At 58.5% G+C, this 17,127-nt stretch overlaps 1 protein-coding gene across 1 annotated transcript; it reads right to left on the minus strand.

Annotated features, from left to right (window-relative positions):
• Positions 1-6,286: 6,286 nt before the first annotated feature.
• CBX6 (chromobox 6) lies at positions 6,287-16,743 on the minus strand. Its single transcript, XM_036298099.1, has 5 exons — positions 16,565-16,743; positions 16,346-16,389; positions 16,109-16,174; positions 15,911-15,977; positions 6,287-11,769 (listed from the first exon to the last, which is right to left on the minus strand). The coding sequence occupies exons 1-5, from the start codon at positions 16,631-16,633 to the stop codon at positions 10,768-10,770; spliced, it is 1,248 nt and encodes a 415-aa protein (XP_036153992.1). The 5' UTR covers positions 16,634-16,743; the 3' UTR covers positions 6,287-10,767.
• Between the last annotated feature and the right edge of the window lie 384 nt (positions 16,744-17,127).

The following is a 17,127-nucleotide window of genomic DNA, read 5'->3' on the forward strand; positions in this document are numbered from 1 at the left end:
CTGCTCCACGGGAGGGTTCATGCCACAGTAGAGCCCCGTGTGCAGCTCAGCGCCTGGCTGGCGGAGCACGCAGCGGAGCAATCCCACGGGGAAGGGAGTGTTACTCTCATCCCCCATTTTACAGATGGGGCAACTGAGGCACAGCAGAGGTAAACGCTTTGCCCAGGGTCCCACGTAGACAGACAGTCCAGCTCCAGTGACTGTGCCCTTGCCCACCGCGCTCTGCAGGGAGGAGGTTGGCATAGTGGGTGTGACTGTATGGGTTCAAATTCTGCCTCTACCATGCAGGGATTTTTTGAGCAAGTGCTTTCACTTTTCTGGGTCTCCGTCCCCTCATCTAGACATTGTGGGTACTGCGCTCTCTGGGCTGTGAGCGTTTACCAGGTGTACCGGTTAACAATGCGGATTTTGTTATCAAAGAAAACACGATAATTTCAAGAGAAACATCAAAAGTGCTTTATTCAAAATAATGTCCATCGCTAGCTGCACATTTTCCCCGTCTTTCAGGCAATTTGTGGATACCGTCCCAATAGAACTTTTCTTGTTTTGAGGCAAACCATTCAGAGACCCAATTTTCCACTTCTTCGTACATTTTGAAGTGCTGCGCAGAAAGCGCGTGTGCCATCGATCGGAACAAGTGGTCATCTGAAGGAGCAAGGTCTGGTGCACACGGCGGGTGGGTTCATACTTCCCAGGCAAGATCTTTTAATGTGTCTTTGACGGGTTTTGAAGTGTGTGATGGTGTGTTATCATGAAGCAAAATTATTTTGCTGTGTTTTCTGGCCCATTCTGGTCGTTTTACGATCACAATGTGGTTCAAACTGATTATTTGTTGTCGGTAGCGATCAGTATTCATGGTTTCACCCGGTTTTAGAAGCTCATAGTACACCACATCTTCCTGATCCCACCAAACGCAGAGCATTGTCTTCTTTCCGAAGCGATTTGGCCTCGCAGTCGATGTTGATGGTCGACCTGGATCAACCCATGATTTTGTGCATTTGGGATTCTCAAAATAAATCCACTTTTCATCACCAGTCACAATTTGATGCAAAAAAGACTTTTTCGTGACGTTGAAGCACCATTTTACTGATGACTTTTGGTTTTCCATTTGTCTTTCGTTTGGTTGATGTGGCACCCATTTTCCTTCCTTTAAAATCGTTCCCATTGCTTGTAAATGATCGGAACTTGTTTGCTGAGCAACGTTTAATCTTTCTGCAAGTTGTTTTTGAGTTTGACACGCATCTTCATCCAATGATGCTTGTAATTGTCGGTCTTCAAACTGTTTTGGGTGACCTGGACGTTCTTTGTCTTTCACATCGAAATCATCACTTTTAAAGCACTTAAACCAGCGTTCACAAGTATCTTGAGATGGAGCATGTTCACCATAAGCTTCCTGAAGTATTCAAAATAATGAATTAAAACTTCCCACAAATGCTTTTTTTTTTTTTTTTTGGCACGAAATTTGACATTTTTAAGCGTAAAAATATCTATGATGTTAACACCTTAGAAAATTTGACATATGAAGTTTTGAAGCTTGTTGTCAATACAACAAAATAGCACACACATCAAATCGCATATATATCAACATACGTGCTACTCCAGCTATTGAAAAACGTCTGCATTACACCTGGTAATGAGCGAATCCTTGTAAAGTCCGCTCTGCACAGGTTGGTTACCTTTCCGAGGGTAATTCTGAGTTGGGAAGGGCAGTTAGAGGAGGCCCTCCCTTCCATTTTACAGAAGAGGATAGAGGCCCAGAGAGGGTGATGGCTGGCCTGAGGCCACACAGCTGGCAGAGCTTGGATGCTGCCACTGTTTTTCTACTAAGCTGGCTCCCGGGAGGAAGGCACCAAGAATGGGTGAGCACAGCTGGGACACCCAGACTGGAAGTTAGGGGAGTGGGCTGGACACGGAGATGCCTCTTCTTACCCACATGCTGTGCTTGAACTTCCCGCCCCCCTCTCACAGCCATCACCTTCAGTCCCCCCCCCCCCCAAGTGACCTGCCAAGTAGGGAGTCCTGACTCCTTTACTGCTAAGGAGCTCCGAGCCCCAAGAGGGCAAGTGACTGAGCAGCCTGAACCTGGCTGCCTGAACCTGGCCAGGGTCTCTTTTGGTGTCTGAGTTGTGCCAGGTAGGCACGCAGGCAGATGAGAAATGGGGAGGGGTCAGGGATGACAAGGCCAACGAGCCCCCTGTAGGTCGCTGCTGCAGGGAAACTGAGCCCCAAGTGCCCATGGGGGTTGCCGAGGGAGCCTCTGAGAGGATGATCATTTTAATGAGTCCCCGCGGGGGGCAAAGTCCACATTCGCCTTTTCCAAAGTGTCTCATTTCCTGTGCACAGATGAGAGCATCCATCCTTAACAGGACCCCTAGAGACCTCCAAATCCACCCGAAAGGGCGTGTTGCTCGTGCTGGGATTTTAGACCATCAGGCAAGTAGGCAGGGGGCGGTTGGGAGGGTGCTTGTCTCTGTGTCACAGCTCCGAGATCCCCTGCCACCTGGCTTTGTCCCATTCTCATCAGCCCACCTTGTCTCTGCGTGGATGCTCCCAGACCCTCTGGCTCATAAAGGTTGAGGGCTGGCGGCTGCCATTTAAATGGTGGCTCATGTCTTTGTCACACTCTGAGCTCATCCTTTGGAAAAGACAGAAGAGACGGGTCTTTTGTTCTAATGAAGGTCACATCCCCCGTAGAGGGACCAGAGGGAGATCTGTTCCCATTGAGCTTCGACTCTGATTTGCTGTCACCTCCTGTGTGGCTGCCGTCTATTAGCGTTTTCACATCCATCCTGGAATCTCATTGTTCTAGAGTCTTCAGAAGGTTGGGGAGGGAGCAAGATGAAGAGGAAAGAGAGACCTGGGCTACTGTCCAAATACATGAGGTTTTGCTTTTTAGTTATCCTTTCGTTTTTGGATTTTTAGCTTAATTATACATGACCCACGATGCCAATTTCTTGAAATTTATTGGGACTTACATGATGTCCTTACCAACGTGTGCTGGAAAACAATGAGTCAGGTGCAGGAGTCTTTAGATACTGTTTGTGGTTTAGCTGTTTGTCCTTGTGTCTTGAGGGTTTGTGTGTTTTGTAATTTTGGATTATGAGCTCATGTTGAAAGGGTTTTATCTGTGAGAATCCCGTGTGGCCTCTACTGTGGGGCTGTCCCTCTGGGAGGCTTGCCTTTGGTACTGCCGCCTGCTCTGTGGGCGCCTTTTATATTAATTTCCAGACTTGGGAGTTCTAAGACCATGTGGTTAATGAAAACCCAGACCTCCAATTTGTGTTAGGGAAAGCCTAGAGGTACAATTTCCTACATGAGACTCTTTATTTTAGTTTTCCAAAGGAGCCGAAAGATGAGACACACAACTTTGACAACTTCTTCCTCTTTCTGTAAAAGGCAATCTTCCCCTCTTGTTTGCTCGTTCATTGAGGATATGGGTTCACCTTTATTTAGGCGTCTTGGTTCCAAATCTCCTTTGGCAAGGGCCCAAGGCCTTGCCTCCCATCCCTACATCGATATCAACCCCAAACTCCTTGGTTCCCAAGATCAGCAAAGGCCGACACCGCCCCACGCTGGTCCCCTGCCACCCACACGCCCACCAGCCAAAGGACCCGCCTCTGCTTGTCCCTCCGGTTCTGGCTTCCCTGGGTGTTCGGTACCTGGAGGTTTCTTTACTATCTTGGAGGTCAGTGGGTGTTTACTAGTAAGAGGTCTGTTACACTTTACCTAGTGTCCCGTACAGAGTATTTCTTCAGGAGGCTACATCCGCTGTGCCTGGAACCTGGGCTCCACTCCTGCCTCCGAGTGGCCTGGGAAGCCCACTGCCCCCCCACCCTGCCCTGCCGCCTCCTCTGTCTGATGGGGGCAGGTGGTGGTGGTGGTGGGGGGCTGGGTGTCCCAGGGGCCTCTGGACCCAAGCACCTAAGTCCCCAGTGGTGACCAGCCCTCTCAGGGCCGAGGTGCACCCGGGACAGTCTTCCTTAAAGGGACAGATGTCTCCAGCAGTGCCTGCGTGACGGGACCTTGTTCCGAGCCTCAATTCCACGGGTAAAAATCCTCCCCAGACCCTCTGCCTGGCTCACACTCCACGTGTCCCAAACCACTCACCTTCCTCCCAGGCTGGCTCCCCTGCTACAGCAGACCCCAGGGTGCTGTTAGAGGCCCCTCTCACCAGCACGCGAAGCCAGCCACCAAAGCCTCAATGTTCCAAACCTCCCTCGCTCTGGCCACTTCCGGTTGTCCCCTCTGCCTCAGCCCAGACCTCGAAGAGCTCACCAGAGTGACTCCAAGTCAGCGCCCTCACACCCGCTCTGATCAGAGGCTCCAAGTGCATGGCTGCCTGGAGGCTGGGGTGGGGGGCGTGGGCACCTGCCACTGCCTTCTGTCCCCACCGCTGTGAGCGGGGTCCTTGCGGAGCTCAGCCTGTCAGGGCCAGAGGCCTTTTTAAAAAAACATTAAAGTAAAAAATATCTTAGATTTATTGTTGACAGAATTACAGATGTCCCCCACCCCCTCCACGCAGCCCCCGCCCACCCCAGCCTCCCCACAGGCCTTTCTGCAGTGTGAGCTCGGAAGCCAGCAGCCTGAATGGGGGCACGGGATGGACACATTGCCTGGGGATCTGGCTTGAGGGGGTCGGCACCACCCTGATCCCCCTCTGCACTTCGGGCACAACTTGATAGGACAGAATTTCCAGCTTCTAAAAAATGACGCAGTAAGTGTGCAGAATTGTCAATCTCACCCCATCCCGACCCGTTCCTTACCTGCCCACTACTGAGCTTCACCCCACAGCTCACCTGTACCCGTGAGGCCCAGGAATAGGTGAGGCAAGGGGTGGGGGCCGGACAGATGCGTGTACCCCACGACCCATCCCAGTGGGGTGTTGTGGCGTCAGGCTTGCTGAGCTGTCTCAGGGTCTTGCCTGGCCCCCCTCACAAACCCTCCGGCCTCCATCACGAAGCTGCCTCGGTCACCCTCTTTCCCGCAACTAGTAACAGATGTAGCTAGGGACCGAGGGGGTTCTAACCTCAGGGCACACTCACCCGACAAAGGCCGTCCCCATGTGCTCAGGCCCAGAGAGCAGGGGGTCTGGGGCGAGAGGGGCCGGGAGAGAAGCCCCGGGGCCACCTGAGTGCCACCGAGTCACCTCAGGCAGGTGAGCTGATCGCTGAGGCCCTCCTGACACGGCTCCTCACGCCAGGCCTCAGGGGGATCAAGGGGGATGAGGGACCCAAGTGCTCCCGGCGCTTTGCGTTTGGTAGGTGCGCTGACAACTCATGGTTTTTGTTTTTGAATTGTAAAGAAGCCCTGAATGAGGATTGTGGACAAACCTGGGCCAGATGACAAGGGGGAGGCAAGGGGCGTGACCGGGGCAGGTGCCGAGAGGAGGGCCGGCCCTGACTTCATGGCTGGACTCCAGCCCCTCGTCCACCTTCCCACCTACCTGCCGGATCCTGCGGCCTGTGTCTAGGACCAGTCAGACAGGGCCAGGCTCCCTCCCTCGAGTCCTGCTGGCAGCTGGGGACAGGGAGGGACTGGGCCACAGGGCAGTGAGGGGCACCTGAGGGAACGCCTGGGGCAGGGAGGGAGCCGGCACCGGAGCAGGCTGCCAGGCTGAGGGGGCGGACAGGACCCTGAGAGTGGGGGGCTCTCTAGAGGCTGAGAGCTGGAGCCTTGCAGACGGGAGGTTCCGAGGAAGGAGGGCGGGTGGGACCTGCGGGGAGAGGAGATGGGAAAGGACGGGATGAGGGGGAGGGTGGCGAGGATCGGGGGAGGCTGGACGGGACACCCAATCGAGGCCTGGCGAGTGGATAGAGGGACAGCTCCTGGGCAGACCGCAGGCCTGAGGAAGGGGTTGCCCGGTGCTGCTTGTCAGGCCCACAGGCACCTGCGGGGAAGAGGGCTCGTCCAATCAGAGGGGCACATGAGTGCCAGGAGACACGTTTCTCCCAACCTCGTTATGAAAACATCGTGCCAAACTGGAGCCGCTGCACGGGCAGCCATGCCCCGCGCTGGGCTGCTCTGTCAGGCTCTGGGTGATAAGCTCATCGGGGACCCAGCCCACAGCCCCCTGTGGGTGATGCGGTTCCAATGGGGGGGGGGTGGGAAGCAGGGCAGTGGCGGACCCTCCATGTGCCTGCCTAGTTGGCATCCTCCAGGCTCCAGGAGGGGCAGGCACCGGTTCACCTGTGAGGAAGAGGGAGTCTGCTGGCGGCTGTAGCAGGAGGCAGGCCAGTCACAGAGGAAGAAAGGAGACGGACCCCGCAACCAGGGCCAGCCATCAGCATTGGAATGTGACAATTTATTCGGGGAGCAAGCTTTCCGGCCCCCTTCCTGGCACTGATACATCAAAGAGCAGCAGAACAAAACGTACGAGACGAGAGTAATCAGCACGAACCCCTCCCCCGGCCCAGAAACCACCGAATCCAGAACAGAACCAAAACCCACACCCGGAACAGGGAACAGGCTGTCTTCTCCCCACGCAGCCTCTGGGGCAGGGGCGGGGGCAGGTGGACGGGGACCCCTCATGCAGGGGGGACGTGCCCACTCCCCCGATTCCTCTCTTTAACCACCGGAGGCAAAGTTTAGCCAGCTGGGAGCTGGATGGCTGAACCACAGACAAAGGCAACAACACTTCATTTTTAAAATGAGAAAGAGAAAAGAGTGCCCCCCCAAATATAGAGCTATATACGTATACTTTATATATATAGAATTCATCCGTGCACAGTTCATTAAATGAGCTTTTCAAAAATTAAAAAAATTATAAGATACATTTCTTTAGGCCTTTGTTTTTAAATTAAAACCAACAAAAAAGAAGTCTCCATCTCCACTCTGGCCAAGGTAGGGGCGGGCCCCAGAACCGTTCCTTCCATGCTGGCCCCTTGTGAAGGGGTCCCCCGTCACACCATCAGCCCCCCTTTGCCTGGCGGAAGCATTGCACACAGTAGGGCTCACTCACTGTTGGAGTGAGGCGCTGACTCCTTGGGGGGGAGGGGACACCTGCAGGCCTGGGAGGGGGTTCCCAGTCCCCACCCAGCCTGCCCCATTTGGCCTCTTGGTGACTGTCAGCAGGATAGGTCAGGTCCGGCTGGGAGACCCTCTCCTGTAGTTTGAGGCCATGATTCTGGGCTTTCTGAATCTGACAGGAGATGCAGATAGAAAAACAAAAACCTTTAAACACTTTTGTTTAAAAAGTGATTCCTTAAACCATACAAGCCCCCAAGGGCTGCCTTGGGCTAGTGCATCAGGGGAGTGGAGCTGACAGGTGGGGCTCCACTGTCCGGGTGGGCCAAGTGCAAAATCAAACCAAACCCATGAGACGGTGTTCATCTGCCCCAGAGGTCAGGACGGCTGGAGCGGTCCCGCCTCACGCTCAGGCCCGAGCCAACACTTCCTACTCTGGGCTGACCCCTCACCCAGGACCCCTGGCTCCAGGGCCCAGGGCCCAGGATTTAAAGGGGCTTTAGAAATGCCAAAGGCCAGAACACTCCCATGCAGCATCCCTGCCTCTCGGAGCTCCCGTTTCCATAAATGGGGTGATCCCTCCAACCTGCCCACCTCAGTGAGGCTGGGGACTCGATCATCCTCTCTCCAGGGCAGAGGAAGGATGGAACTCATTGGGACCCTGACCCTTCTGCAGGTGAGGACAACAGGGGCTGTGGGAGGCTGGAGGCCCAGGGCCAGCAACCGTAACCACCACTCACCTAATCCCCAGACGCTGCCTGGACACCAGCAGTGCTTTCCTAAGAGGCCTTGCTCCCCATACACCCATTTCACAGATGGGCAAATGAGGGTCAGAGAGGGGAACAACACAGGGATGGCCCAACTTCCCATCTCAAACCAGAGACACCAAACCTCACCTGTTTCCTATGATATGTGGGTAGGAAGAGGTGGCATTAAGGGGACACGACCGATGCCCCAGCCAATACTTGAACATGGGAGATCAGCGATGGGGGTATTTCACATGTAAAAATAAAGCAAACCAGACTGCAACTTCTGCTTGGTAATTAGGCAAATGGAAAAGCAGCAAGGGGGAAGGGCCCATGGGAGGCTGATCCGTGCAAGCGTGTGTGGGTGCGTGGGGCCCTGCTCCCAGCCGCCCTGGGAGGGGGGTCAGCAGGGCTCTGTTTGCTCGAGACGCCGCCCACTAAGGCCCACCAGGGAGCTGCTCATCTCGGAGCAGTGAGCCCGCATGCCTCTGCACATGCCCAGGGGGGTGAGGCTGCAAGGCTAGGGGTCAGGGTGGCAACCATCCACCAGTGGAAAGAGAAGGGGTAGGCATGCCCTTCTCTCCATGCTAACCCCCAACCCCTTAGGGTCACCACCTAAGTCTCCCCGAGTCCGCAGCTCCTGTCTTCCTGAAGCCTGGTCCCCCTCCATGGCCAGGGGAGCACAGGAGGTCCTGGTCTTTGGGTGACGGGGAGACGTCCCCCATGGGGTGGCGGTGGGAGGGACCAGATGGCCCAACAAGGGAGGAACGGAGGAGAGCAAGAAACCCAACTGCACGGACTCACCAGCCTTCCTGGAGAGTCGCCAATGACGGGGCCCTGCGGCGGTGGGCCCCCTGTTGCCTGCCCCACCTCCCCAAATCTCAGCTCCATGTGCGTGGCCCTGCAGCTTCTGGCTAGTTCCCTTGGAACCAGCCAGCATCCTTTCCTTGGAGGGAGGACAGGCATGGGTCTGGGCCAGGCTCTCTCTGCCTCACCATGAAGGCGGGCAGCCGCCACAGCCCGCTGCCCTCCACTCCTGCCCTAACACTGCCACCTCAATGTGCAATCACTGCGTTACCAGTTTTTCTTTAAATATCTCTTCTCCCCTCCCTCCCCAACCCCATAGGAATCCCACAATATTTTTTTCTATTTCTTTTTTTTCCTCTTTTTTGTTTTTTGCAAAACTAGTTCTTTCACTTTCCTGTCATAAAATCACCTCTGAAAACACAACTTCTTTACAAAAAAGTCACGAATGACACAGACTCTCAGGAAAACACATTTCTATGGTCTGGAAACACCTGTAACTGACACCCCGGTGGTCGCTCACCCGGGGTGAGGTGTCGGGGGAAATCACCTCCAAGGACAGAGGAGAAAACCAGCCCTTATTTGGGGGAAGCCAATTGGCACTTGGACAGCCACAGAGCCAACACCAAGGGCAGGTGGGGAGGGTCCGGGAGTGCCAGCCCCCCAAACCCTCCGAGGGCCCTCGTCCTACACCCCGGGGTGGGGAGGGCCGGAGGCCTGGCTGTAGCCCCTGGTGGAGACTTGGAAGAAAGAGTCCTCCCACACGTTCTGTTCCCTAACTGGATTCCCTCCGCCTCCTCCTACCGTCTGCCATCATGCTCTGAGCTGACAGTCACCGCACATACCAGCGAGCTACACCGGCTCACGCAGGGCACAGGGCGTGCCACTCGCGCCAAACCGAGACAGCCAATGGCCCAGGGCTGCCCCCGACCCCCACGCACCAGATCCCTGGCCCTTCTGAAGAACACAGGCCTCCTCTTCGGCCCCCCACTTTGGCCTGCCTGTCCTAGTGTCTGGTTTAAAGCTGGGGCTTTGGTCTCTGCCACTGGCATGGATGCCTCCGCTCCCTGGCAGCAGAGGGAGAGAAAGCTGCCCAGGGCACAGGAGGCCTCCCGCTGCCTCGGGCAGGCTGCGCCGTGAGAAAGCCTCGGCGGTCAGCAGCAGACGAGAGGGGGCGAGAAGCTGGAGACCCGGAGAACAGCTCCAGGCTTCCTCCTTCCCCACAGCACCCAGGAGCAAGGGGACGCTCGGACGGGGTCTCCCTTCGCTACTTCAGGCCCCACCATGCCCTGTGCGCGGCCACGGAGGCCTGGCTGGCCAGGCTGACCACCCCACGGGAGACGGGCATGGGGATGCACGTCCCCAGCACCCCCAGGCCGGGAGGATAGGCCTGGCGGCCTCCACAGGCCCCGCTGTCGGCAAGGGAAGGTCCAGGCCTTCGACGACCCTATTCTGAGGAACCCTAACGAGTGCCGCCTGGAAAGCCTGGACCCCGTGCCGGCTGCACACGGAAACACACATGGCAAGCGGCTGCAGACGCACGCGCACGGCTGGAAGTGTCCGCGCAGGCTCTGGTAGCACCTTTGGTCGTGAACTGAAGGGGCCTTTCGATGCTGGGAGGCTGTGGCAGGTGAGGTCCTGCCAGCTCCCCCCACCTGCCAGACGGGGGTTAGTAGAGAGGTGGGTGGGGCCTAAAGGAGCGCTTGTCTCCTCCAGAAGTGGGCAGACCCATGCTCTGGGCACTGCCACCCTCTTTGGGCTCCTCAACCTGCCTGGGCTCTGTCATCCCTGCCCCTCCGGCCCCGGCACCTGGAGGAAGGAGAGGATGGTGCCCATGCTGGGAGGGGGTCTCCTCAGGGGCCCCCCGGCTGCCCGGTTAGCACCGAGAAATCAGATGCTGTGCGCGCGAGAGCTGGAAGCAAGCTGGGGAGACAGGGCAGGATGTGGAGGAGGCAGCTGAACCCCAGGTTCTGGGGCTCCCTAGGAGTCACCCAGTGGGCCCCACTGTGCATGGGGAGAGAGGGCCAACGACAAGAGGACTTCCCAGTGCCTCTGCCCCACTCCAGCCCTAATCTGGTCCAGGACTGACCCCACTGGGCTGCAAGGGGTTCCAACTGCCCAACCCATCCCAGGGTTAACATTGAGCCACTGGAAACAAGCAAAGCACAGGCGGGTGTCTGAGGGTGGGGGTGGGAGCAAGAGTGTGGCCTTTGGCAGGAGGGCCCCCCAAAGCCTCCTCCTTGCTGGAGCCCCCTCACTTGCTCACCCCACTGCTGCCACCCCCACCCGCGGAGCCTGCTACCCCAGCTGCCACCTTCTCGAAATCCTCAGGGTTGCAGAACTCCTTGATAGTGACTGTCAGGAGGTTGCTGGTGACATCGGTGACGACCACATTGGAGCAGGGCGACATCTCAGGGCGCCAGTCCCCAGCCTCCGGCTCAGAGGAGGTGCCCGCGGGCTCGGGGGCGGGGGGAGGCTCCTGGCTGGCAGATGGAGTGGCGCTGGGAGGTGCCCGCTTGCTGGTGGCTGCCGACTCGGGAGAGATGGACAGGTCGAGCACCTCCGGCTCTTGCCAGTCGGGGGCAGATGGGCTCATGGTCTCGGGGAGCAGTTTGGGGGGTGAGTCGTCAGGGTCGGAGGACTGTGGGGCTGGCGAGGGGCAGCCGGAGGAGCTGGAGCTGCGGGCATCGTAGGAGGCAGTGGGGGCGGCGAGGAGCAGCCCCGGGGCGGTGGAGGCGGCGAGGTCGGCCTTGCTGGCTGGCGGGGCCGGCAGAGGGCCGGGCGCGGGCGGCTTATTGTACAGCGCGAAGGCGCCGAACTTCATGTGGCGGATCTGCGTGCGCAGGACGCTCTCGCTGAACTTCTTGCTCTTGCCGATGACGCGGTTCCGAGAGGGGACCTTGGGGCGGGCCAGGTTCCCGGCGCCCTGCCCGGCGCCCGCTCCACCGGCGCCCTTGTCGATGACCTTCAGGTTCAGGATGATGCGGTTCCGCTTGGGCTCCCGAGGCTTCACCTTGCGGTTGATGATGCGCACGGTCTCGGAGAAAGGCGAGATGGGCGGGCGCAGGCCCGGGCTGCCCCCCTGGGGGTCTGGGCGGGGCAGGGGGCGGCGGGACATGCGGTGGCAGCGGCGGATGTCCTTTTTGAGCCGGTGCACGGCTGCGCTGGAGTGCAGCTTGGGCGAGGAGGCGCTGGCGCTCGGCTTGACAGAGAAGTGCACATCACTGATGCGGAGGGCCTCGGCCTGGGCCCGCGCCTGTGGGGTACAGCGAGGGGTTGGTGCGGGCCCAGCTTCCTGCTGCCCTCCTCTGGACACCCCTGCACCAGCCACTCGCACAAATGGGCTCATTAAACCACCCTGAGAGCATCAGGAGAATCGGTCTGCTCCTGACCCGTCTTAGAGATAAAGGAGAGAGGCACACAGGCGAGGCATGCGCCCGAGATTCCGGAGGCAGATCGGACCTAGTCCAGCCCCAGCTGCGAGCCCCACACCAGCTATGCGAGCTCGGCTATGGGCCCGGAGGCAGACGGGTGGGGGCTGCCCTTGCTGACACAGGGGTGCCAATGCTTGGGACGCTGCACAGAGAACAGCCTTTTGCTCGGAAGCCCTGGACCAAGCCTGCTCTGAAGGAGCCTGGCCGGGCCCTTCTCCGCGCACCAATTCTTGGGGACGAAAGGAGAGGGAGGCCCCTCCCTCCCTGCTTCGCTCTGCACCCCAGCCCTCGTGACCTACTTGCAGGGTCCCTAATTCCCCATGGCCCCTCTCTGCCTTTGAACAGGCTGCACTCCAGCTGACCACTGCACGGGACAGGCCACTTCCTAGTCTCTGCACTAAAGTGGCGGGCGCAGGGCAGCTGAGCAGAGTTCTGTGGGCAGCTGGCCACTGCAGCCCCAGGCGTGGAGCCTGTTATTCTCCAGCAGCTCACCTGCTACATCGTGGGACACTTGGGCATGGCAGGGCCCCGAGACCCCATGTTCAGAGCAAGGGACTCACAGGCCCATCAGCTGACCTCCGTGGCCCGTCTATCCTTCCTACACTGTGAAGTGCTGACGAGGACATGCCAGCTGCTGGGGCTACAACTAGGAGCGCACGGCCTCCACCCAGGGGGCTGGCTCCTCGGGGAAGACAAGGTACAGGCAGTTAGGCTGCAGGTGACCAGACAAGCAGATAGGGGCCCAGGTCCTGGAGGACAAAGCTGAGTAGGAGAGCCCTGGTCCTTCCTGAGTGACTGGGCCCCAGGGGGCTGCAGAGGCCCCCTGGCCTGCCGACGGGACGCTGCTGTAAGACAAACGGTGGAGGCAGAGTCGGCGGTGAGAGGGTGCGGAGTGGCCGAGGGACTGAGAGCAATGGCTGAAGAGAGGGTGGAGGTGGCTGACTGGTCTGTAGTTCCTGGTGGGGCAGGGGGCTCTTTCAGGGGTACACCCAGCTCCTAGCAGGGCAGGGGACTCTAGGGGGCAACTGCACTCATCCAGGGAGTGGAGATGGTGTGGCCACGAAAAGGCCACGTTCCCATGGTCTGTGAGCTTGCTGGGAGCGGGATCTGTGGTTTGGGGTCCCTTCACCTCACCCCATACCACCACTGGGTGCTTAACCAGCACCTGGGAGGTAGGCTGCACCGCCCTACACAAGACTAGGTTGTGTTTGTCCACAACCCCCAGAAGAGGTGTTTTCTGACTTATCTGCTGAGTAAGGAAGGATGTATTTTTCATTAAAACGTGGGCGTACACTGTAATGCCAGGCCCTCCCAGACACTTAGGGCCTCCAGGGTTGCTTGGTCAACAACCCTTTCAGCCACAAGGTGGCAGCACAGGGAGCCGGCCTGCCCCTGCCAGGGGGACCCACAACTCCTGCTCCCAGCCAGTACCTGGTTCCCATACAGCGTTTCCCAGAGGCAGGGAAAGCACGTAGGGCCTTTTGCAGGGTCAACCCCACTGGAGCTTAGGGATTGTGGTTCTGCCTGATCCCCCTGGGGGTGAGCGGTTTCCCTCTGCATGCCGCCTGAGCTCTTGGACCTCTGTAATAATGGTTCCGACAGAGGCCAGCTGTGACGGACCGTCCCTGGGGAGTGGCTACGAGTGTGGGCAACATCAGCGCCAGGATGAACTCCCAGCTCAGCCGGCCTCCCGGCCTCTTTCCCTATCTGTGCAGTCACAGCGCGCCCACCACAGCGGCTCCTGTGGCCACCACTGTCACCTGCTGAGCACAGTGCCTGGCCTATCAGCTGACCTCGTACCGCAAGTACCCAGTACTGATTTGTCCACGCTTCCCTATGGGCAATGAGGTTTGTCTAAGGCATGGTTCCCAAACTTCCTGCGAGAAACATTTCTTCCTTTATAATTCCTAAATGCTGGATGGGGCTCAGAGTTGTGACTATATGAAAGTTTATTTTTGAATTATTTTCCATATGAACAACTGTAAATCTGCTTTTGCCCCACTATGTACCATTTTCTTTTGAAAAGGGGATTGGTTTAACCTTTCTCCTATTATCTGCCCAGAGTGAAAATTTTTTGTAGGCAGGAACTGGTTCAGCCTTTGATTTAAAAATGGCAACCATAGGCAAGTGTTTATAGCATTCTGACCGGGTGACAGGCCTGGCTCAGAGGAACCCCTCTGGCCTGTTTTCTATGTGTAAGTGGGGATAATGCCATCTACTTCCTGGGCTCCTGTTCCCTTCAAAACAGTTCCCAGCAGAAAGTGCTGGCTTACTACATACACTGCCTCTCAGTGGCTCACAGGGCACGGGTTCCATCAAGCTGATCTCCGTCACCCAACCAGGCCTCTCATCTGCCTCTCCACCCCCGTCCCTTCATGGGTTCCTGTGAGTGCTTCTCCACCTTGCCCCTTACTCTGATGTGTACTGTCTGAGGGGCAGGGTGAAGGACAGGACAGGATGAAGTCATGAAGTTGGGAGCTGGGATCCCCTGCATGGGCCTTGACTTTCTCATCTGTGAAATGGAGATAATACTCCCCACTTCATAGAGTGTTGAGAGTATTAAAGGAGATAATCCAAGTGGGGACTCAGCATTGCATCAGGCCCATAGCCAGCTCAGGAACTAAAACTATTAAAAGAAAAAAAAAGGCATTTTGTGAATCAATATTTTAGTTATTACTCGCTTCACCGCTAGAGGGTGCGCAGCAGCGCGGAGGGGCGGGCACACCAGCCCTCTGGCTGCTCTGCATAATTGCTCCTAAGAAGCATCAGGGGTTAAGGCTGCTTCATGGACCCCCTAAGACATGTGCAGATCAGGGGCCAGGGGTTACAGAAACATGTCATTCTGGAAACCAACATTTTTTTCACTTCTGCTTTAAATCCAAAGCAAATCCTTAAACCAGTCCCCCTTTGGGTGGGGAGGGGAGGCGAGGCTGGGGACGCCCACCCCACTCTCGCTGGGCTTGGAGCCTTTGGGTAGATGGGTGATGCTGGGCTTCTGCGTTCTGCACAACCTCTTCTCTGCAGAGTCCCCACCGCCCTTTCAGTACCAATCGCCACAAGGCGCAGGCTGTCAGGGTGGGAAGGGGCCCTGAGACCATCCTAGCACTAACACAGAGACTGTCGTTGCCCAGGCAGGCCCACTTGCAGCCTTGCCTGCCATCTTGCCTTCCCCTTTCCTGGACGCTGTTCTTTCTCACCAACAAGATAAAATAAAATAAAATATCCCCCAACTAAGATGGCTTCCTCTGGAGCTAGGCCTCCCTCCCTTGCCGAGGCTCATGGGCTACGCGTTCCCGCCCCTGCTCTCCATCCTCATTAGTGCCTCCAGGAACAGCCAGAGGTAGGAAGGAACTGAGGCTCAGAGCCCCGAAGCCAGGGGCCCAGCCTGGGTGATGAACTCAAAGAGAAGCGACTTAAGGTTAAATTCAAGCTGAATCCCTCAGCGAGGAGGGAAGGCACGCAGAACAAATCCTCAGAGAGGGAAGCTGGGGGCAGGTGGCCTCCGAATGCCTCTCCCTGCTCCCTGCCATGAGGGAGACCACACTCACTCCCCCCTGGGTTCTAATTCCAGGCAGGGTGCAAGGGGAGCTGGCTCAAGGCTGGGGGGCCAGGGCGGGATGAAGGCTCTCAGGTGCAGAGGCGACCTCCCTGCCACCAGCTCAGGTGGGCAGCCCCCACCTGCTCCATTCACCCCCTTCCTGGAGCCCTGCTGGCCTCCCCAAACCCTGATTTTGTCAGCGAGGACGATCCCCCTCCTGGCCCCCAACTCCCACAACCCTCCGCTGAAGCCAGAACAGGCCGGGGTCGCTGCCAGGGGCTCAGAGCCACCCCCTGCCCAGCTGGGGCCCGTCTGGAAAGGCCCGCCCCGCCTGGGCGGCCGCCGATCTCTCCCTCCCCGGCAGGCCCCGCGCTGCGCCGGGGCCAGGGGCCCGAGAGGGGGCGGCTGGGGCCGGGCCAGGTTACCTTCAGGAGGAAAGTTTTGGGTTTGGGTCCCCTCTTCTTGGGCCCATACAGCTCACGCTCCCTCTCCCTGCGGCGGAGAAACGCAAAAGGTTAGAAAGAGCCCCTTCCCGGGCCCCTCTCCGCGCAGCCCACCCGGCGCCCCGTTCCCCCGCGCGGCGCCCCAGCCGCGCCCCGGCCCCGCCAGCTCCCCAAACTCACTTCTGCTCGAAGGCGGCGATGAGCCTCGAGTCCAGGATGTTCTCCTCGGGCTCCCAAGTGCTGTACCTGCCGAGTCACACGCAGAAAACACGGATGAGAACCGGAGAGGCGGCGGCACATGCGAGGGGGAAAACGTGAGCGCCCCCCCACCCCCGCCCCGCGCCCCGCGCCCCGGGAAAAAAGGCCTGGCCGACCCTGCCTCCCCTCCCCCTCGCCCCCGGGCCCCGCGACACTCACTTGATGGCCCACCCCTTCCATTTCACCAGGTACTCGATGCGTCCCTGAAAAACAGAGAGAAAAAAAGGGGAAAGTGGGGGTGGGGAGGATGCGGGGACCCGAGGAGGCGCCGGCGCGGGGGTGGGCGAGAGCCCGGGTACCGGGACCGCAGCGCCCCGAGGGCCCGCGGGCCGGCCAGCGGCTGGGGGACACGGCGTCCCGCCCCGGGAGGCGGCTCACCTTCCTGATCCGCCGTTTGATGATGGATTCGGCCGCGAAGACCCGCTCGCCCACTGCAGACAGCTCCATCTTGCTCAGCGGCACCCACAGCCCATAATACTCCCTGCTCCCGCGGCCGGTGCTGCACCGCTCGCGCACGCGCTGCAGCGCACAGGCCCCGGCGGGCGGGCGGGCGCGCGCTCGCGCGCCAGCTGCGGGCCGTCACGTGACCCATCGGGCGGGCGCGCCGTTGCCAGGACTTCCCCCTCCCCCGGGGCCGTTGCTATGGAAAGTGAGAGCACGCGGGGCGGGGGCGCGCGCTGGCTCTTAAAGGGGCCTCGCCGGTCGGCGGGAGCCCTGGCACGGAGTCGGGTGGATGCTGGGCTGGTGGGAAGCTGGGCTTTTGCAGTCCTACATTTTCCGCTCCCCTCTCCATCTTCCCGGCCCGGAGAGCTGACGACGTTCCCCTCCTTTTAACCCTACTCCCCCAAAGCAAGTCTCAATAGGCCCCGAACGGGGCAGGGCGATGGAGTCTGCAGCCGCCGCGCATCTTCCCCCGCAGAAGTTTGCAAACAGTTAAATGT

The sequence above is a fragment of the Myotis myotis genome, unplaced genomic scaffold (assembly GCF_014108235.1).
Source record: "Myotis myotis isolate mMyoMyo1 unplaced genomic scaffold, mMyoMyo1.p scaffold_m19_p_3, whole genome shotgun sequence".
NCBI classification, from domain to species: domain Eukaryota; kingdom Metazoa; phylum Chordata; class Mammalia; order Chiroptera; family Vespertilionidae; genus Myotis; species Myotis myotis.

Bases quoted from the DNA above. Each gene is read 5' to 3' on its own strand.
- CBX6 (XM_036298099.1), bottom strand. From the start codon at position 16,633: ATGGAGCTGTCTGCAGTGGGCGAGCGGGTCTTCGCGGCCGAATCCATC. The intron at 16,390-16,564 runs GTGAGCCGCCTC...TCTGTTTTTCAG, and splicing joins TCAAACGGCGGATCAGGAAG to GGACGCATCGAGTACCTGGT. The intron at 11,770-15,910 runs GTAACCTGGCCC...TGTACCCCACAG, and splicing joins CCAAAACTTTCCTCCTGAAG to GCGCGGGCCCAGGCCGAGGC.